At 42.1% G+C, this 21,293-nt stretch overlaps 1 protein-coding gene across 2 annotated transcripts; it reads right to left on the reverse strand.

Annotated features, from left to right (window-relative positions):
* Positions 1 to 1,235: 1,235 nt before the first annotated feature.
* psma4 (proteasome 20S subunit alpha 4) lies at positions 1,236 to 19,893 on the reverse strand. Of its 2 annotated transcripts, XM_029668719.2 has the most exons (9): positions 19,802 to 19,820; positions 19,198 to 19,222; positions 19,027 to 19,069; positions 15,660 to 15,822; positions 15,503 to 15,580; positions 10,625 to 10,713; positions 10,186 to 10,316; positions 5,767 to 5,890; positions 1,236 to 1,453 (listed from the first exon to the last, which is right to left on the reverse strand). In XM_029668719.2, the coding sequence occupies exons 2-9, from the start codon at positions 19,198 to 19,200 to the stop codon at positions 1,299 to 1,301; spliced, it is 786 nt and encodes a 261-aa protein (XP_029524579.1). In that variant the 5' UTR covers positions 19,201 to 19,222; positions 19,802 to 19,820; the 3' UTR covers positions 1,236 to 1,298. The 2 variants fall into 2 exon arrangements, with proteins under 2 accessions (XP_029524579.1, XP_029524580.1); XM_029668720.2 differs by lacking the exon at positions 19,027 to 19,069 and having other exon boundaries at positions 19,804 to 19,893.
* Between the last annotated feature and the right edge of the window lie 1,400 nt (positions 19,894 to 21,293).

Genomic DNA, 21,293 nt, shown 5'->3' on the forward strand with positions numbered 1-21,293 from the left:
CTGGGCTCTCAGCTCTCTTGCTGATTCAACCAATAATCTTCAGACTGTTTCCGGGAAACTGTCCCGACACTCCTGATGTTCTGCCAAGCCCACTTTGTCCCAAATTGGTTGATCTTTCCGTCTATTTCCGGTGTCAGGCCAGTAAAGGTGCTGTGCTACATGCCTTATGGTCCACTTCACCTAGGCATTTTCCACAGTCCAGTGTCAAGGCAGCGCAAAGGACAGAGCTTGACCTCTGACCTCATTACAGGCATTGTGTGCAGATGACAGAGTTAGGCCTGTTTACTGCTAAGTGGAAAGTAACTTGTTTAGCCTAGGTTGCCCCCAAGGCATCTGTTCGGTTTCATAGCAGCAGCATGGTTTGAAACTGACTTTAAAACTCCTATTCATCTATGTAGTCACACAATCACTATGGTCTCAGACATTCAGACATGCTATTTAGTCTGGGCCTATTTTGTTGCTGGGTTACAAGGTGTATTTTAGGCCCTGTACACACTCAGGTTGTAAGGCTGATGTACAGTACAACACATTTTCGATGAGTTTTTTCCACACAAAATGTTTTATGCAACATGACTTTGACACAACAGAAACCCAGCTGCCATTCTGGCTCCCATCACTAATCCCTGGCGGTGCAAAAAAGGACAGTCAGTCTCTTCTGACCTTAATCTTCACTTTACTTTACACAACAAGCCTTCAGATTGATGCTCTTACCGCATGGATGTCAGTCACGACCTTTTGCAGAAGTCCCTTTTCTGCATGTACAGCGATCAGGGTTCGAGGATCAGGTCAGCAGAATTAAAGCAAGGTAGAATCAATGACTAATCCCTTCTAAAAATGACCGACTCATCTTTTACATCGCATCTGATATCCGCCAACTCCACCAGAAAAGCGCATGGAGTATGGATGTTGCATTTAGGGAACTTCAATATTCTCCACATTACATGATATGAACATTTCCTCAGCACTGATGGCTCAGCATATAGCTTACAGCATAAGTCACATATTCCCTCTCAAACATACTGTGTTCTCAAAAGATGGCTCATATGATTAATATATGACAAACTACACACGTAGTGTGACAAATATTAGACTGTGCAGAGGCTTTGAGTTTTGTACAGAGTTGTTACACAGAAAACATGCAGTCAGCCCTAGCTTTCTGAATAAACATCATTCAGCAGATGCCAGACATGTATAGTATTTAGCCTTTTTTAAAGAAATACAACAGATAGTCAAAGAACAATTTAGAAAACCTGAACTATTTTAATTTTTTTTTACAGAAAAGTAACACTGTGGGCCACTCATTTGTCTTTCTCCTTCTGCTCTTTTTCCTTCTTCTCTTTCTCCGCTTTGGCCTCCTCCACCTCATGTCTCTTGATCAGCTCATCCACTTCCTTCTGTTTCAGCACCTTGATGCAAGTCTTTCCGTTCTCTCTGGTCAGAGTGGCGATCTCCACTAGATAACACCAAAGCGGAGATACATAGGGTTACAAAAAGGAAGCTACCACCCAGCATGTAAACCAATAACATAACTTTTGGGGGGAAGATTTAGCACTTAAGGAGATTGGAAGGGGGAAAATGAGGAATGCAATACAACAGACATGCATATACAGTATATGCAAATAAAGCCTTGTTCACACAGCAGGCCTTAATGCTCAAATCAGTATTTCAAATCCATTTTGGACTACTGGACTGTCCAAACAGCAAGTTACAAGTGACCAAAATGGGTGTGTGTGTGTTTTCAGACAGCAGTCATTTGCTGACAAGTCTATGCTAGTTGTCATAGTAACAACAGTGTGTGTGTGCAGTGTGTAAGCTGATTGATGGTGGTGCTTGTTTCCCATTCCTCAAAAGTTAAGTAGCAAGCTAAGGTGACAATGCCTGCCATGGACATTTTCTATTTCTATTTTGAATGTTCTAAATCATAGGATAAGAACACTATTAAAGCCTCAAAATGATAACTTTCATAACTAGACCTTTTTGGCTTTCTAGCACAATCACCAATTTGTTTGTAAACAATTAACAAGCTAGTTAGCTACAATGTTATTGTCAAACAGAGTAGCTAGCAATAAACTCTATAAAAACCACTTGAGGGCAAATAAATCAGATTTGACCGTTCAGACAAGTCACATGTCCACGATAGGGCTGGGCAATATGGCCAAAATATATCACAGCATTGAAAAAGAAATTGACAATATGACGGTATTTATGTTGTCGAATAATAAAAGTTGTGACAGGGTAGGAACCAAAGTGTTGATAAAGTGTTTCATAGGTGACTCTATAATCTTTGGCTACATGGAATCCTTACTCTTAGCTACTTCTGGTAGCTACCATTCATGCCTTGCATATTCCTCAGGGGTACGCGCAATGCCGTCGGGTTACGCCAAATAAAAATGTGATTAATATTTTTTTCCTTCACATTTTCAAACAGTACATTTATATTTTCCAAAATGGGGCTATACATTTGGGTGAGGTTTTTTGCCCTTGCCTGAGGAACCTCGTTTCACTGCCAAAAATACAATTAAACCATCTAGTGTTCAGCGAAATAACCACAATAAGTCAAATACAGGTAGCCTAGTAAAATAATTAACATCCAATCACATTAACCGTTACTTTCTTGTGGGAAACCTTCACTCTTGCGCAGACATTTTGAAATGAAATATGACAATTTGAAAAATAAGCCACATGAGTTTATTGACCGAGAATAAAGACTACCTTTTGAGTAGTAAGACATGAATAAATGCAACAGATACTATTAATAAGAAGAGCCTAGAAGAGTCTTATATGGTGAGCTACCGACTTAATTCTTCCAGCTGCCGCAGATATGGCTGGGACAATGCTGGGGGAAAAAGGCCCAAAAAAACTATAGACAATGCCTTCATCAAACAACACTATTTTGAAACAATTACTGCTTCGCATACAAGCCAGTGAATTGTGTGTGTTACAGCTGGATGTCAGACATGGGGGGGACGGGGACGACATCAAATGGACTTGTGGTCAAGATGTGTTGGTATCTGTACTGATGGCGCAAAAGCCATGACAAGGGGACCTAGTGGATTGGTAACACGTGTGCAAGCAGTTGCTCCCGACGCCACTTGGGTACACTGCAGCATCCACCGAGAGGCTCTTGCTGCCAAGGGAATGCCTGACAGCTTGAAAGACGTTTTGGACTTTAACTTTGTTAAAGCAAGGCCCCTGAACTCTCGTGTATTTTCTGCATTATGCGATATGAGCAGCGACCATCTAATGCTTTTACAACATATAGAAGTGCGCTGGTTATCAAAGGGCAAAGCGTTGACACTTTAAAAAAAAAGTTTTATTGAGTGACGAGCTTAAAGTTCTTACTGACCATAATTTTCACTTGTCTGACTGCTTGCACGATGACGAGTTTCTAACACGACTGGCCTATCTGGGTGATGTTTTTTCCCCTCGCCTGAATGATCTGAATTACAGGGCCTCTATATTCAATGGGCGGGACAAAATTGAGGCTAAGAAGTTGGAGATATATTTTGTCTGCATTAACAAGGACAACACAGGTCTTTCCATCATTGTATGATGTGTGTTTAAATGAACTCAAGATACGGACAATGTCAAATGTGATACAGCGAAGCACGAGTGAGCTGGGTGCGCAATTACACAGGTACTTTCCCGAAACAGATGACACAAACTGGATTTGTTATCCCTTTCATGCCCTGCCTCCAGTCCACTTACTGATATAAGCCTCATCAAAATTGCAACAAGCGGTTCTGTGAAAATTGAATTTAAAATCAGAAGCCACTGCCAGATTTCTGAATAGGGCTGCGCTCAGAGTATCCTGCCTTGGCAAATCGCGCTGTTAAGACATTGATGTCCTTTGCAACCACGTACATATGTGAGAGTGGATTCTGAGCCCTCACAAGCATGAAAACTAAATACAGGCACAGACTGTGAATGGGAATTATTTAAGACCGACTCCAATACAACCCAACACTGCAGAGTTAAGTGCATCCTTTCAAGCACACCCTTCTCAGTAACCTATGGTGAGTTATTCACAATATTCAATTAACAAATAATGTTTTATATGTAAGATGGCTAAATAAAGAGCATAATTATTATCATTTGTGCCCTGGTCCTCCTATAAGAGCTCTTTGTCACTTCCCACGAGCTGGGTTGTGAAAAAAAAATTGAATTCTTATGTTTAAAAAATGTATTGTATAGTGTGTGGCAGGCTTACAATGATGGCAAAAAAACAACATTTGAGAGTGCGCTGACCCTGGTGCTAGAAGGGGCACGCAGCTGGAGGTTGAATGTTTGAAAAGACTATAACAAGTTTGGGAACCACTGATTTAGAAGATCCTGTTGCACAAACATGCGCATTTAAGTCTACACCATTACTGGTATTATCAGGCTGTATAGCTAATTACTTTTACTCTGACTCAGTACATTTATTAGCTAGCTAGCCAGCTAACTAGCATTAGTGACTAACAAGATTTAGGCCCAACTTGCTAAGAAAAAACAAACTAGCTGTTTGCAGATGTATGAAACAAACTAATAGTGTAATTATATACTGAACAAAAATATAAAGCAACATGTAGTGTTGGTTCCATGTTTCATGAGCTGAAATAAAAGATCCCATAAATGTTCCATACACACAAAAAGCTTTTCTCTCTCAAATTGTGTTAACACATTTGTTACATCCTTGTTAGTGAGCGTTTCTCCTTTGCCAAGATAATCCATCCACCTGACAGTTGTAGCATATCAAGAAGCTGATTAAACAGCATGATAATTACACAAGTGCACCTTGTGCTGGGGACAAAAGGCCACTCAAATGTGCAGTTAACACAACACAAGGCCACAGATGTCTCAAGTCTTGATGGAGCATGCAATTGGCATGCTGACTGCAGTAATGTCAATAGAGAATTTAATGTTCATTTCTCTACAATAAGCCGCCTCCAACGTCATTTTAAAGAATTTGGCAGTACGTCCAACTGGCCTCACAACCGCAGACCACGTGTAACCACGCCAGCCCAGGATCTCCACATTCAGCTTCTTTACCTGCGGGATCGTCTGAGGAGGTGGGATGCTGAAGAGAATTTAGTTTTGTAGAGAATGAATATTTCTGATATTTCTGAGTCATGTTAAATCCATAAATTAAGGCCTAGTGAATTTATTTCAATTGAGTGATTTCCTTCTATGAACTAAAGCAGTAAAATCTTTGAAATTGTTGCATGTTGTGTTAATATTTTTGTTCAGTATAGAACACTAGTGGATTTATAGTAAGAAGCATTGTTGCATGTGCTGCATTGACCATGCAGACTGAACGCAAGTGTCTCTCTCATGTTCGAGGAACAACAAATTGCGCTCCTTGAGTGACAGGGGCCGGGGCTAGGTCTGTGTAGAAAGTGGCATAGAGAGAGATGACCCAAGTAACAAAGTCAACTATAAAAATGGATGTTACATACGGGGGATCACATTTAACAAACCAACATTCAAATGCCGTTACAGAAGGTTAAGTAAAAACCCAGCCTGGTCCGTCCATCAACACCAGTATATAGTAAAATAGGGTATCCTACCCAGCCTTAGGGCAGGAATCAGATTTGCATCTGACTTTAAACAACCTACAAAGGTGGTTTGAAATGTGGCCTGAAATATCTGAGTCACTTCAAACTGCCAATGTCAACATGGCTTAAGTTAAAAAGGTCCATTAGCACTCAATTTGAGTAATATTCCATTCTGATTGAGTCTCAAGAGCTCTCTCATACACACAGACAATCTTTCACTAACACACACCTTTCTCAGCAGACAGCTTGCTGACGTCCATAGTCTTGTTGAGCACTTTGACGGCCAGAGCCAGGGCAGAGGACAGAGACATCTCTCCTTCTTTGAAGTCCTGCTTCAGCATGGACACGGCCGCCTAGGAGAGGACACAAACAAGACACTTAACATCTTTAACACAACACTGAGAAGAAAAAAAACACACTTTAAAGTTAAATTAAGAAGACACTGGGGGTGCTGGTGAGCCAAAAGGGTCCCCTAAATGGCCATAAATTATTGTCCAGACGATCCCACACACCTGTGAGAAAAATACAATATTACAAAATAATTAGTGGGGCAAAAAAAGTATTTAGTCAACCACCAATTGTGCAAGTTCTCCCACTGAAAAAGATGAGAGGCCTGTAATTTTCTTCATAGGTACACTTCAACTATGACAGACAAAATGAGAAAAAAAAAAAATCCAGAAAATCACATTGTAGGATTTTTTAAATAAATTTATTTGCAAATTATGGTGGAAAATAAGTATTTGGTCAATAACAAAAGTTTCTCAATACTTTGTTATTTACCCTTTATTGGCAATGACAGAGGTCAAACGTTTTCTGTAAGTCTTCACAAGGTTTTCACACTGTTGCTGGTATTTTGGCCCATTCCTCCACATCTACTTCGCATTGAGTTGATCAGGCTTTTGATTGTGGCCAGTGGAATGTTGTCAAACTCCTTCAATGGCTGTGCGAAGTTGGTGGATATTGTCGGGAACTGGAACACGCTGTTGTGCACGTCGATCCAGAGCATCCCAAACATGCTCAATGGGTGACATGTCTTGTGAGTACGCAGACCATGGAAGAACTGGGACATTTTCAGCTTCCAGAAATTGTGTACAGATCCTTGAAACACAGGGTCATGCATTATCATGATGAAACATGAGGTGATGGCAGAGGATGAATGGCATGACAATGGGCCTCAGGATCTCTCTGTGCATTCAAATTGCCATCAATAAAATGTCCATAGCTTATGCCTGCCCATACCTTAACCCCACCGCCACCACGGGGCACTCTGTTCACAACGCTGACGTCAGCAAATCGCTTGCCATACATGGTTGTGAGGCCGGTTGGACGTACTGCCAAATTCTCGAAAACGACAATGAGGCGGCTTAAGGAATATAAATAAAAATTAAATTCTCTGGCAACAGCACTGGTGGACATTCCTGCAGTCAGCATGCTAATTGCATGCTCCCTCACACTTGAGACGTTTGTGGTGTTGTGTGACAAAACTACAGATTTTAGTGGCCTTTTATTGTCCCCAGCACAAGGTCCAACTGTGGAAAGATCATGCTGTTTAATCAGCTTCTTGATATGCCACACCTGTCAGGTGGATGGATTATCTTGTCAAAGGAGAAATGCTCACTAACAGGGATGTAAACAAAATCTTAAAAGAAATAACATTTTTTTGCACAAGTTCCCCGGGATCTTTTATTTCAACTCATGAAACATGGGACCAACACTTTACATGTTGCTTTTATATTTTTTTGTTAAGAGTAGTTAAAATACCAAGATTGATCTCACATTCTCTGCCGAAAGCTCTCGTACGGGCATAATTTACGAGACAGCGCAAAGATGCGGGTGAAATGTTATGGCGGTATTTTGGCATTCATAGGTTGAAAGATGTGCTTTTTGATAATGCAACCTATGGATGACAGAATAAAGTTAGGAATTTCCATGCGAGACAGAAGTCAGGTTTTGGGGTTTCAGTGGGATTGGAAACTAGCCTAGGCTCTAGGACAGAAGATAATTCAAAGGCACGAGGGGAAATTGTAACAGGATTAATGTCTGTGACAGAGCAATATTGCCCTTTACTGTGTGGTGCAGGCCTTTATCAATCACTCTGTGTGTAGCAAGTAGTGATGGGTCGTTCGCGAATGAACAGCTCTTTTTGGTGAACGTCGGGAGCGAATCGCATATGTGAAGAGACTTTCATTTGGCTCCCAGAATTGCAAACAGTTACTACTGCTGATCTGCAGATGAATTATAAAAACATTCTCTGAAGACGGTAATTCCTCAGTGCAGGAACAATAGCAAGGAGAGATGAGCCAAATGAACAGCTCTTTTAGGTGAATGGAGCCAAATAAATTGGGCTCACAGAAAAGACTGGGAATGCCCATCACTAGCAATTGATGTGATAAGCGCCTTGTGGGTTGACAAATACTTTCCCCCAAAACCTTCTCAATTAAAATGTTACTCAAGAATATTCAGAGACTTGTCCCGAAGCCACCCATGCGTCGTCTTGGCTGTGTGCTTATGGTCATTGTCCTGTTGGAAGGTGAACCGTCGCCCCAGTCTGAGGTCCTGAGCACAAGGATCAAGTATCTCTGTACTTTACTCAGTTAATCTTACCCTTGATCCTGACTAGTCTCCCAGTCCCTGCCACGGAAAAACATCCTGACAGCATGATTCTGCCACCACCATGCTACAATGTAGGGATGGTGCCAGATTTCCTCCAGACATGACACTTTGCATTCAGGACAAATAGTTAAATCTTGGTTTCTTCAAAGAATGTCTTTTCTCATGGTCTTTAGGTGCCTTTAGGCAAACTCCTAGCCAGTTGTCATGTGTCTTTTACTGAAGAGTGGGTTCTGTCTGGTCACTGTACCATAAAGGCCTGATTGTTGGAGTGCTGCAGTGATGGTTGTCCTTCTGGAAGGTTCTCCCATCTCCACAGAGGAACTCTAGAACCTGTCGGTGACTATCAGGTTCTTGGTCACCTTCCTTACCCCCAATTGCTCAGTTTGGCCGGGCAAGTCAGCTCTAGGTAGTCTTGGTGGTTCTAAACTTCTTCCATTGAAGAAAGATGGAGGCCACTGTGTTCTTGGGGACCTTTAATGCTGAAGACATTTTTTGGTACACTTCCCAAGATCTGTGCCTCGATACAATCCTGTCTCGGCGCTCCACGGACAATTCCTTCGACCTCATGGCTTGGTTTTTGTTCTGAAATGCACTGGTCGACTGTGGGACCTTATATAGACAGGTGTGTGCCTTTCCAAATCCTGTCCAATCAATTGAATTTACCACAGGTGGACTTCAATCAAGTTGAAGAATCATCAAGGATGATCAATGGAAACAGGATGCACCTGATCTAAATTTCGAGTAACATAGCAAAGGGTCTAAATAGTTAATTAAATAAGGTAAATGTTTTTTTATTTTAATACATTTGCAAAAAACATTCTAAACACCTGTTTTCACTTTTTCAATATGGGGTATTGTGTGTAGATTGCTGAGGAAAATCCATTTTAGAATAAGGCTGTAACAAAATTGGGCCGACCAACCAGTGCTCCCGCACATTGGCTAACCGGGTTATCTGAATTGTGTCCCACCCACCAACCGCCAACCCCTCTTTAACGCTACTGCTACTCTCTTTTCATCTTATATGTATAGTCACTTTAACCATATCTACATGTACATACTACCTCAATCAGCCTGACTAACCGGTGTCTGTATGTAGCCTCGCTACTTCTATAGTCTCGCTACTGTATATAGCCTGTCTTTTTACTGTGGTTTTATTCCTTTACCTACCCATTGTTCACCTAATACTTTTCTGCTCTATTGGTTAGAGCCTGTAAGTAAACATTTCACTGTAAGGTGTTGTTGTATTCAGCACACGTGACAAATAAACTTTTGATTTGATTTAGAAAGTCAAGGGGTATGAATACTTTCTGAAGGCACTGTATAGCACAGGAGGTTAGTAGCACCTTTACTGGGGAGGACGGGCTCGTCGTAATGGCTGGAGCAAAATGAGTGGAATGGTATCAAACACATGGTTCTATGTGCTTGATGCCATTCCATTTGGCAAAAATGCACACACAATCTGGCTAAGCAAACATGTCCTTGATATTCAGGTTAGGCAAAGACTGAGCCATCATATACAACAATCCTGTGTGGTGAAACATTTGAGTTTACTCTTTTAATCTGTTCAATGATGAGCACCTTTCCAACATGCAGAGACCTTCAGAAGCACAGCTGCCGCCCTCTGGTGCCCAAGCTTTGCATAGTTTCATCATTAAATTTATTGCAGGAGAGACGTCACAGCTTACGGACAAAGAGGGGGAAATCAGGTGCAGCCATGAGTGAGTGGTCTTTGATGAGTGGTCTTTTGGTGGACTAAGTGAAATCGGGTGTGGTAGTAATGTAGGAACCAGTATTATGGTACTGTTCATGTACTGGTTCTCCATAACCAACCCAAATCTCAAAGTGTACTACAGGTCATCTGAGAATCTACCACAGAAACAGGCTGCTTTATATAAAGGGGATTTAGGGCTGACAAAAAAACAAAAATGGGTAATTTGTCCATAGTCGACCCGTGGTCCATCTCTGGTGATTGCAATTTGCCACAACAGATGAAGAACGCAGCACGTAAACACATCCAATGTTAAGAGGGACTTACGGCACTATTGTTGCCGATACAGGTGGCCTTCCAGCCTCCGTAGTTGCCGCTGGGGTCACTCTGGTAGAGCTGGAAACCATAGTGTTTGTCCCAACCCATGTACAGCAGAGACACGCCAAAGGGCCTTTTCCCTGTGGTCAAACCGCACAAACAGAAATGTAAAGAATGGTATCTATAATGTCAACTTTGCTTTTTGAACAACCTCAGAGATCGAAAGGCAATCGTGAATTCAGAAGACACTGCTTTTTACACTGAAGGTGGCCGGACCAGCCACTTAACTTCACACTTGAAATTACAGTATTGAGGAGCAGTGAGCTAAACACAATGGCCTTCCAATTGACACAGCGCTCTAGTTGCTTACGGTGACCTGCAGGTGGACTCTCGTTTCATTGGAGAGTGCTACTGAATAAAGCCTCATCTGGTGTAGACCGCAACTTACCTCCAAACTGTGTGTAGGCCTGTTTGATGTCACACAGAGCTGTAACCAGCTGCTCACAGGGGATAGGCTCCTGGTACTGCAGTAGGTATCTGTGGGAAGGGAGAAGAGGAATTCCATACGTTTACACAATGTTGCTTCATCACTAGCTTCAATAAACTATTTAGGAGCAACAAAAAGGCACAAAGACCGAAATTTTGGCTACCTTTAGGGCATTTTCACATATGAAACACGCTACCCTGGTTTGGATTGCCGGAACGTGTGAGAGTTCTACAGAAAACTTTTCAGAATGCGATTACCAAGACACACATTCTACATGACGTTAGCTAGCTAGCTATCTTACTTAGAACAGGCAAACACGCTGAACAAAATTATAAAGTGCAACATGTTAACTGTTGGGTCCATGTTTCATGAGCTGAAATAAAATATCCCAGAAATGTTTCAATCGCATTAAAAAGCTTATTTCTCCAATTTTGAGCACATCCCTATTTGTGAGCATTTTAGCCTTTGTCAAGGTAATCCATCCACCGGTGTGGCATATCAAGTAGCTGATTAAACATGATCATTCCACAGGTGCCCCTTGTGGTGGCGACAACAAAAGGCTACTAAAATCTGCAGTTGTGTCATACAACATAATGCCACACATGTCTCAAATTGAGGGAGTATGCAATTGACATGCTGATTGCAGGAATGTCCACCAGAGCTGTTGCCAGAGAATTTAATGTACATTTTTCTACCATAAGCCGCCTCCGTCATTTTAGAGAATTTGGTACTACGTCCAACCGGCCTCACAACATGTAACCTCACCAGCCCAGGACCTCCACCTGTGGATTATATGTGACCAGCCACCCAGACAGTTGGTGAAACTGAGTATTTCTGAAAAACTCATTCTGATTGACAGGGCCTGGCTCCCAAGTGGATGGGCCCATGCACTCCCAGGGCCACAGATGGCTGCACCCCAATCATGTGAAATCCATAGATAAGGCCTAATATTTTTTTTCTCCAATTGACTGATTTCCTTCCATGAAATGTAACTCAATAAAATCATTGAAATTGTTGCCTGTTGCATTTATATTTTTGTTCAGTATAGTTACTGCACAATACTAACCTAATTGACAGAGCGAAAAGGAAGACTGTACAGAATAAAAATATTGCAAAACAAAACGCACTTAAGTAATACTGCAAAAAATGGAAAAGCAATTCACATTTTTTCCTGAATACAAAGGGCTGTGTTTGGGTCAGATCCAATACATTACCAAATACCACTATCCATATTTTCAACCATAGTGGTGGCTGATTCATGTTATGGGTATGCTTTTAAATCATTAAGGACTGGGGAGTTGGACAGGATTCAAAATAAATGGACAGGCAAAATCCTAAAAGGAAAACCTGGTTCAGTCTGCTTTCCACCAGACAATAACCTAAAATAAAAAAAGGCCAAATCTACACTGAGTTGCTTACCAAGAAGAAAGTGAAAGTTCCAGAGTGGCCGACTTACATTTTTGACTTAAATCTGCTTTTAAATCTAGGGCAAGACTAGCAATGGTCAACAACCAATTTGAAGAATTTTGAAAATAATAAAATGTGCAAATAATTGTACAATCCAGGTGTTAGAGACTTGTCTAGAGAGACTCACTGCTGTAGTCACTGCTAAAGGTTATTCTTATTTTGTACTTTTTAAACCCTTTTTTCTCCCAAATTCTCATGATAGCCAATTGGTAGTTACAGTCTTGTCCCATCGCTGCAACTCCCGTACGGACTCAGGAGAGGCAAAGGTCAAGAGCCATGCGTACTCGGAAACACGACCCTGCCAAGCCGCACTGCTTCTTGACACACTGCGCGCTTAACCCAGTTGCCAGTCGCACAAATGTGTCGGAGGAAACACCATACAACTGGCGACCGTGTCAGCGTGCATGCACTTGGCCCGCCACAAGGAGTCGCTAGAGCGTGATGGGGCAAGGACATCCCAGCCGGCCAGAACCTCGCGAAACCCAGACGACGCTGGGTCAATTGTGCGCCGCCTCATGGGTCTTCCGGTCACGGCTGGTTGTGACAGGCCGGGATCAAACCCGGGTCTGTAGGGACGCATCAAGCACTGCGATGCAGTGTCTTAGACCGCTGAGCCAATCGGGAGGCCCTACAAAAATGTGATTCTAACATGTATTGCCTCAGGGGTGTGAATACTTATGTAAATTAGATACACTACCTGAGCAAAAGTATGTGGACACCTGCGCAAACATCTGAAAACAGGAAGGGGCCTTCCCCAAAAGTAGGAAGCACAGAATCGTCTAGAATGTCATTGTATGCTGTAGCGTTAAGATATCCCTTCACTGGAACTAAGGGGCCTAGCCAAAGCCATGAAAAACAGCCCCAGACCATTATTCCTCCTCCACCAAACTTTACATTTGGCATTATGCAGTCGGGCAGGTATCGTTTTCCTGGCATCTGCCAAACCCAGATTTGTAAGTTGGATGGTGAAGCGTGATTTATCACGCAAGAGAACGCGTTTCCACTGCTCCAGAGTCCAATGGTGGCAAGCTTTACACCAACTTCAGCTGATGCTTGGCATTGTGCATGGTATTCTTACGCTTGTGTGCGGCTGCTCGGCCACAGAAACCCATTTCATGAAGCTCCTGACGAACAGTTATTGTGCTGACTTTGCTTCCAGAGTCCGTTTGGAACTCTGTAGTGAGTGTTGCAAACGAGGACAGACACATTTCTTTCGCACTTCAGCACTCGGCGGTGCCGTTCAGTGAGCTTGTGTGACCTACCACTTCGCGGCTGAGCCGTTGTTGCTCCGAGAAGTTCCCACTTCACAAGAACAGCACTTACAGTTGACCGGGGCAGCTCAGCAGGGCAGAAATTGGATGAACTGACTTGTTGGAAAGGTGGCATCCTAGGACGGTGCCATGTTGAAAGTAACCAAGCTCTTCAGTAAATCCATTGTACTGCCAATGTGTCGTATGGAGATTGCATGGCTGTGGCCGTAATTTTATACACTTGTCAGCAACAGGTGTGGCTGAAATAGCTGAATCGACTCATTTGAATGGATGTACACATACTTTTGTACAGTGCCTTGCGAAAGTATTCGGCCCCCTTGAACTTTGCGACCTTTTGCCACATTTCAGGCTTCAAACATAAAGATATAAAACTGTATTTTTTTGTGAAGAATCAACAACAAGTGGGATATATTCATGAAGTGGATCGACATTTATTGGATATTTCAAACTTTTTTAACAAATCAAAAACTGAAAAATTGGGCGCGCAAAATTATTCATCCCCCTTAAGTTAATACTTTGTAGCGCCACCTTTTGCTGCGATTACAGCTGTAAGTCGCTTGGGGTATGTCTCTATCAGTTTTGCACATCGAGAGACTGAAATTTTTCCCCATTCCTCCTTGCAAAACAGCTCGAGCTCAGTGAGGTTGGATGGAGAGCATTTGTGAACAGCATTTTTCAGTTCTTTCCACAGATTCTCGATTGGATTCAGGTCTGGACTTTGACTTGGCCATTCTAACACCTGGATATGTTTATTTTTGAACCATTCCATTGTAGATTTTGCTTTATGTTTTGGATCATTGTCTTGTTGGAAGACAAATCTCCGTCCCAGTCTCAGGTCTTTTGCAGACTCCATCAGGTTTTCTTCCAAAATGGTCCTGTATTTGGCTCCATCCATCTTCCCATCAATTTTAACCATCTTCCCTGTCCCTGCTGAAGAAAAGCAGGCCCAAACCATGATGCTGCCACCACCATGTTTGACAGTGGGGATGTTGTGTTCAGGGTGATGAGCTGTGTTGCTTTTACGCCAAACATAACGTTTTGCATTGTTGCCAAAAAGTACAATTTTGGTTTCATCTGACCAGAGCACCTTCTTCCACATGTTTGGTGTGTCTCCCAGGTGGCTTGTGGCAAACTTTAAACAACACTTTTTAAGGATATCTTTAAGAAATGACTTTCTTCTTGCCACTCTTCCATAAAGGCCAGATTTGTGCAATATACGACTGATTGTTGTCCTATGGACAGAGCCTCCCACCTCAGCTGTAGATCTCTGCAGTTCATCCAGAGCGATCATGGGCCTCTTGGCTGCATCTCTGATCAGTCTTCTCCTTGTATGAGCTGAAAGTTTAGAGGGACGGCCAGGTCTTGGTAGATTTGCAGTGGTCTGATACTCCTTCCATTTCAATATTATCGCTTGCACAGTGCTCCTTGGGATGTTTAAAGCTTGGGAAATCTTTTTGTATCCAAATCCGGCTTTAAACTTCTTCACAACAGTATCTCGGACCTGCCTGGTGTGTTCCTTGTTCTTCATGATGCTCTCTGCGCTTTTAACGGACCTCTGAGACTATCACAGTGCAGGTGCATTTATATGGAGACTTGATTACACACAGGTGGATTGTATTTATCATCATTAGTCATTTAGGTCAACATTGGATCATTCAGAGATCCTCACTGAACTTCTGGAGAGAGTTTGCTGCACTGAAAGTAAAGGGGCTGAATAATTTTGCACGCCCAATTTTTTAGTTTTTGATTTGTTAAAAAAGTTTGAAATATCCAATAAATGTCGTTCCACTTCATGATTGTGTCCCACTTGTTGTTGATTCTTCACAAAAGAATACAGTTTTATATCTTTATGTTTGAAGCCTGAAATGTGGCAAAAGGTCGCAAAGTTCAAGGGGGCCGAATACTTTCGCAAGGCACTGTATATATAGTGCATTCCTGTAAAATGGAACAGTGTCATTGGTCATTGGTAAGGAAAACAATTGTCTTTTCGGTTCTCCGAAATGTTTTCCTAATTTATTATTATGCTTAATCATAGCTATGAAGCGCATCAATCCTATATACATCAGTGCTCTATTCATCTCTTAGGTGGTCCCCTGCTCACCTCTGTGCTATTAGTCTCAGCTCATTGGTCAGTACGTTGGCATCGGATGTGATTCCAGCCACGCTACACGCCATATCCCTGCAACACAAGACAAGAGGAAATGTCACACAAGCCAGTAGAGGCAATGGAAGGGCACTTCTGCTTGACAGCAACTTACTCATTCAGCTTGTAGATCTTTTCTGAGAAAAACACCTCGTCCAATAGCTTGTGGATGTTCCTCCTCTCAGCCGCCAGCAGCACACCGTCATTGGCCAAAATCCCCAGACAAGTGCCAGCGTGACCAATGGCCTCCATGGCATACTCTACCTGGTATAGGCGGCCTGCCAATGACAGATGGCAAATGATAAGTGTGGGCAATTCCATGGTAACGGAATGTCAAATTTTAACAAACCATATAACTCCATGCACAATGACTACTACAATTTACACAGTGAGAAATAATACAAATTAAAAAAGACTTTCCTGGAATAACTGTGCAGATGCAAAGTTTGGAAACAAACCTCCTTCAGTTTTATTTTGACCAAATACTGCATCTCCACAGTTCCTGTAAATGTGTTTTTGTAAAATTGTCAGTGGAAAATGTTAAAAGTAGTCCTTGTGCATAGAGCTCTATGGTTTGTTAAATTGCGAAATCATTGTTTTTGTTTGGTATACATTACTGTGACAAAATCTTAGTCGCTGCGCAACTCCGTTACCATGGAATTGCCTGTGTGTCTCAGCACAACGAAACAAAAGAAACGTCCCCTTTTCAGGACCCTGTCTTTCAAAGACAATTCGTAAAAATCCCAAAACTTCACAGATCTTCATTGAGAAGTGTTTAAACACTGTTTCCCATGCTTGTTCAATTAACCATAAACAATAAATTAACATGCACCTGTGGAACAGTCATTAAGACACTAACAGCTTACAGACTGTAGGAAATGAAGGTCACAGTTATGAAAACTTAGGACACTAAAGAGTCCTTTCTACTGACTCTGAAAAACACCAAAAGAAAGATGCCCATTGTCCCTGCTCATCTGCGTGAACGTGTCTTAGGCATGCTGCAAGGAGGCATGAGGACTGCAGATGTGGCCAGGGCAATAAATTGCAATGTCTGTACTGTGAGACGACTAAGACAGCGCTACAGGGAGACAGGACGGACAGCTGATCGTTACACCTGCCCGAGTTATACCAGGAATGCATAATCCCGCCATCAGTGCTCAGACTGTCCGCAATAGGCTGAGAGAGACTGGACTGAGGGCTTGTAGGCCGGTTGTAACATCACCGGCAACAACGTCGCCTATGGGCACAAACCCAACGTTTCTGGACCAGACAGGACTGGCAAAAAGTGCTCTTCAATTACGAGTCGCGGTTTAGTCTCACCAGGGGTGATGGTCGGATTCGCATTTATTGTCGAAGGAATGAGCGCTACACTGAGGCCTGTACTCTGGAGCGGGGTTGATTTGGAGGTGGAGGGTCCATCATGGTCTGGGGCAGTGTGTCACAGCATCATCGGACTGAGCTTGTTGTCATCGCAGGCAATCTCAACGCTGTGCGTTACAGGGAAGACATCCTCCACCCTCATGTGGTATCCTTCCTACAGGCTCATCCTGACATGACCCTCCAGCATGACAATACCACCAGCCATACCGCTTGTTCTGTGCGGTATTTCCTGCAAGGAATGTCAGTGTTCTGCCATGGCCAGCAAAGAGCCCGGATCTCAATCCCATTGAGCACGTCTGGGACCTGTTGGATCGGAGGGTGAGTGCTAGGGCCATTTGTCTTGGAACTTGCAGGTGCCTTGGTGGAAGAATGGGGTAACATCTCACAGCAAGAACTGGCAAATCTATAATCTAAATCTAAAGTCCATTAGGAGGAGATGCACTGCAGTACTTAATGCAGCTGGTGGCCACACCAGATACGGACTTACTTTTTATTTTGACCTCACCCTTTTTTCAGGGAGACATTATTCCATTTCTGTTAGTCTGTCTGTGGAACTTGTTCAGTTTATGTCTCAGTTGTTAAATCTTGTTATGTTCATACAAATATTTACACATGTTAAGTTTGCTGAAAATAAGCGCAGTTGACTGTGAGGATGTTTGTTTTTACTGAGTTAAGAGGATAAGAGCGTCTGCTAAATGACTTAAATGTAAATGTTTATAAATGCACCCTTCCTTTTAGACAGCCTTCCCCCAGAGGACTAGAACAGTAAGCAAAATGACGTTGAAAATAACTATTTACCAGACATTGAAGTTATGATATGGTGAAAATACATAATTTAAAGACATCTATGTTTGGGCCAAATCAAGGCCTGTACAGACCGGACAAAATCTGAACCAAACATTAGACATCTATGATTGGTTCGGATTTGGTCCAGACCAAAATGCAAAGTCCGTGGATATGGAAACGGTGGACCAAGAAAATAGGTCCAAAAGGCGTCAGCGGCGGTCCGCGCTTACTGAGGTATAGCCTACAGTGTCGCCTGAAATGTCATTTTAGGAACGGCTATCTATGTGGTAGGCCCATCGTTTCTAAAACAGGCCGTTGCATTGGCTTTATTAGTCCTCTTTCCTGTCACTAATCAACGTGGCTATTTAAGCTCTGAATATCAGATACCCAACTTTATCAGGAGTTCCCATAAACCGATTTGCAATAACACAGCAGGAAATGCAGAAGTATTTTTTCCCCCGATATGATCAGCCCATAAAAGATTTGAGTTAAAAACTTGAAATCACTGATCATGACAACTGCTATCCATGAAACTCATGGAGTAGCCTGATTGTCCATTCCATATTCTACATTTTACTTTGGCCTGTCCAGTTTTTAGGATATGTTGTTCAACAGGTCAGCACATTTTTTATTTATTTTTTGATTGGGCGCCATTTAGGTTAGGCTATTTGATCAGAGAAACCTGCATGATGTAAAAGGTTTCTGTCTCATTACATTGTCATACATTTATCTCCAGCCTGTAGGCTACAGAAAAGACCACATACTCTCTACCATATGCTATATTTGCTACATGGTTTATGTTCGATAATTTTTGTTGACAGAATGTTGGTGGAGGTGACTCGCTCCAACAGCAGCCTTGAGGGGAGTGCTTTGAATGGACAATATAAATAATTTGCGTCCCTGCCTTTGACAAAGTTGGCACTGCCTATCACAGGGTGGCATCAACACTCACATAAAAAGCCCATATGACACAGGCTGACAAATTGTCTTTGTTTTTGGGTAGAATTGTGAGATTTTGTGTTGTTGGAGGTTCGTCTGGATCAGTTCAGCTCAGAAAATACCGTCCTTGTCAATCTGCCAACTGGCGGCAGCCTAGTCCTGCCTAAGGGCTGGCCCAAGATGAAGAAATAACTGATCGGACATGATTAGATTTGTAAAACTTCGCAGTAGGATATAAGCTTTCACCTATTTCCAATTGTATTTGATCCATCTTATTTCAAGGAGCAAGTGAAGGATGCATTCAAAAGTATTCCAACATGAATGTCCATCAGTTGTCAATAACTTTACTGCCTATAAATTGAGAGGCTCAATCTTACCTTCAGGCGAGAAGATGGTTGTTCTTGAATCATATCGACGAGACTGTAAAAGGTCAACAATATCACACTACATAGGGCAGACTACAAACTGTCATAAATTGCTGTTGCGATTCAATCAGTTTTTGGCTTCCATTACAAAAACTTAGGATCTCAGGTTGCTTTGATACTCACCATCTTAGTAGTTTCCTTTAAAATGCTGTGGAGGTTAAACAAATAATGTTTAGATAACAAATTAATCAACTCCACTATGTGATATGCAAGTTGCTAAAGGCTTAGTCAACTCATTCTGCCAGATTGATATTTATCCATGCCGGTATTCTAGTTTTTCAGCGCTTGCTTGTCATAGCTATGGCTAACGTTAGCTAGTTTTCCTGCGCTAGTACGGAGGCCAGCAGAGTGAAACTGAAAGTGCAGTAGTACCTGAGGATTTTGAAATAATTCGCTATAAGGACAACATATGTACACACCAATATGGATTGATTCATTGCAAGTTAACGTTAACTTCTGTTTATGCCATAGTTACAACTTTTGTAATAGCGCAAGCTCTATCAATTAGTATGCTTGCTAGCTAGGTGCTAGCTCTCGAGCTACCATGAAGCAGCAACTTTTAGCTCACTAGTTCCCCACTCCATCCACCATTACAGATGTTAAAGGAAATGGCTAGCCAGCTAAATGACATGAATTACAATATCATTACTGTGCAAAGCAATACGCGTGTTCTCATTTTTTTTAAGGGATAACTAAAAGCTGAAATATACAACGCAAATTGTCATACACCTTCTCTTGAGTTGTAACCTAACGTAGCCGGCGTGAAAAAAGACTCTGTCAAAGATATTTCCTTGTTGTACTTTTTTTCCCCTTCGACTTCTTCTTCGGGATTAGGTTGGAGGACCACATCCAATTTAAGGTGCATACACCGCCACCTACTGTACTGGAGTATGAAGCCTTTCGCCCATTATCTCAACAATCTTAAAGACCGGCCACTATGACTTTAGACAGATCCCGCCCGCCCGTCTAGCATCACTACTCTGGATGGTTCTGACTTAGAATATGTGGACAACTACAAATACCTAGGTGTCTGGTTAGACTGTAAACTCTCCTTCCAGACTCACATTAAGCATCTCCAATCCAAAATTAAAGCATCCTTCACTCATGCTGCCAAACATACCCTCGTAAAACTGACTATCCTTACCGATCCTTGACCTCCAACACAATAGTCAGCAAACTGGATCTAGTCTATCACAGTGCCATCCGTTTTGTCACCAAAGTCCCATATACCACCCACCACTGCGACCTGTATGCTTTCGTTGGCTGGCCCTCGCTTCATATTCGTCGCCAAACCCAGTGGCTCCAGGTCATCTATAAGTCTTTGCTAGGTAAAGTCCCACCTTATCTCAGCTCACTGGTCACCATAGCAGCACCCACCCATATCACGTGCTCTAGCAGGTATATTTCACTGGTCATCCCCAAAGCCAACTCCTCCTTTGGCCGCCTTTCCTTCCAGTTCTCTGCTGCCAATGATTGGAACGAATTGCAAAAAATAAAAATAATATATATATATATATTTTTTAATCACTGAAGCTGGAGACTTATATCTCCCTCACTAACTTTAAGCATCAGCTGTCAGAGCAGCTTACTGATCATTACAGCCCATCTGTAAATAGCCCACCCAACATCCCCATATTGTTTTATTTTATTGCTTCTTTTACACCCCAGTATCTCTACTTGCACATTCATCTTGTGCACATCCTACCATTCCAGTGTTTAATTGCTTTATTGTAATTACTTTGCCACCATGGCCTATTTATTGCCTTACCTCTCTTATCTTACTTGATTTGCACACACTGTATATAGACTTTTCTATTGTGTTATTGACTGTACGTTTGTTTATTCCATGTGTAACTGTGTTGTTTGTGTCACAATGTTTTGCTTTATCTTGTCCAGGTCAGAGTTGTAAATGAGAACTTGTTCTCAACTGGCCTAACTGGTTAAATAAAGGTGAAATAAAAAAATAAAAAATAAAACAACTGCCTCGGCTATGCCACCTAGTGTTGTGGAGGACTTGGCAAGTGTTTTGCACTCCAGTGCCCAGTTTTTCAAAAATGATCTATCCGGATTTCTAATTTCACCTATTGGATAGGATTACATGCATAGAAATACAAATAATTGAGTTTAATGGGGACTCTCGTTCTATTTCTATGCATTTAATCCCATCCAATATCCGGATAGATAGCTTTAGAAAGAAATTGAAATAGATTACATTTTCA

This window comes from Oncorhynchus nerka, linkage group LG9a (assembly GCF_034236695.1).
Source record: "Oncorhynchus nerka isolate Pitt River linkage group LG9a, Oner_Uvic_2.0, whole genome shotgun sequence".
Lineage (NCBI taxonomy): Eukaryota > Metazoa > Chordata > Actinopteri > Salmoniformes > Salmonidae > Oncorhynchus > Oncorhynchus nerka.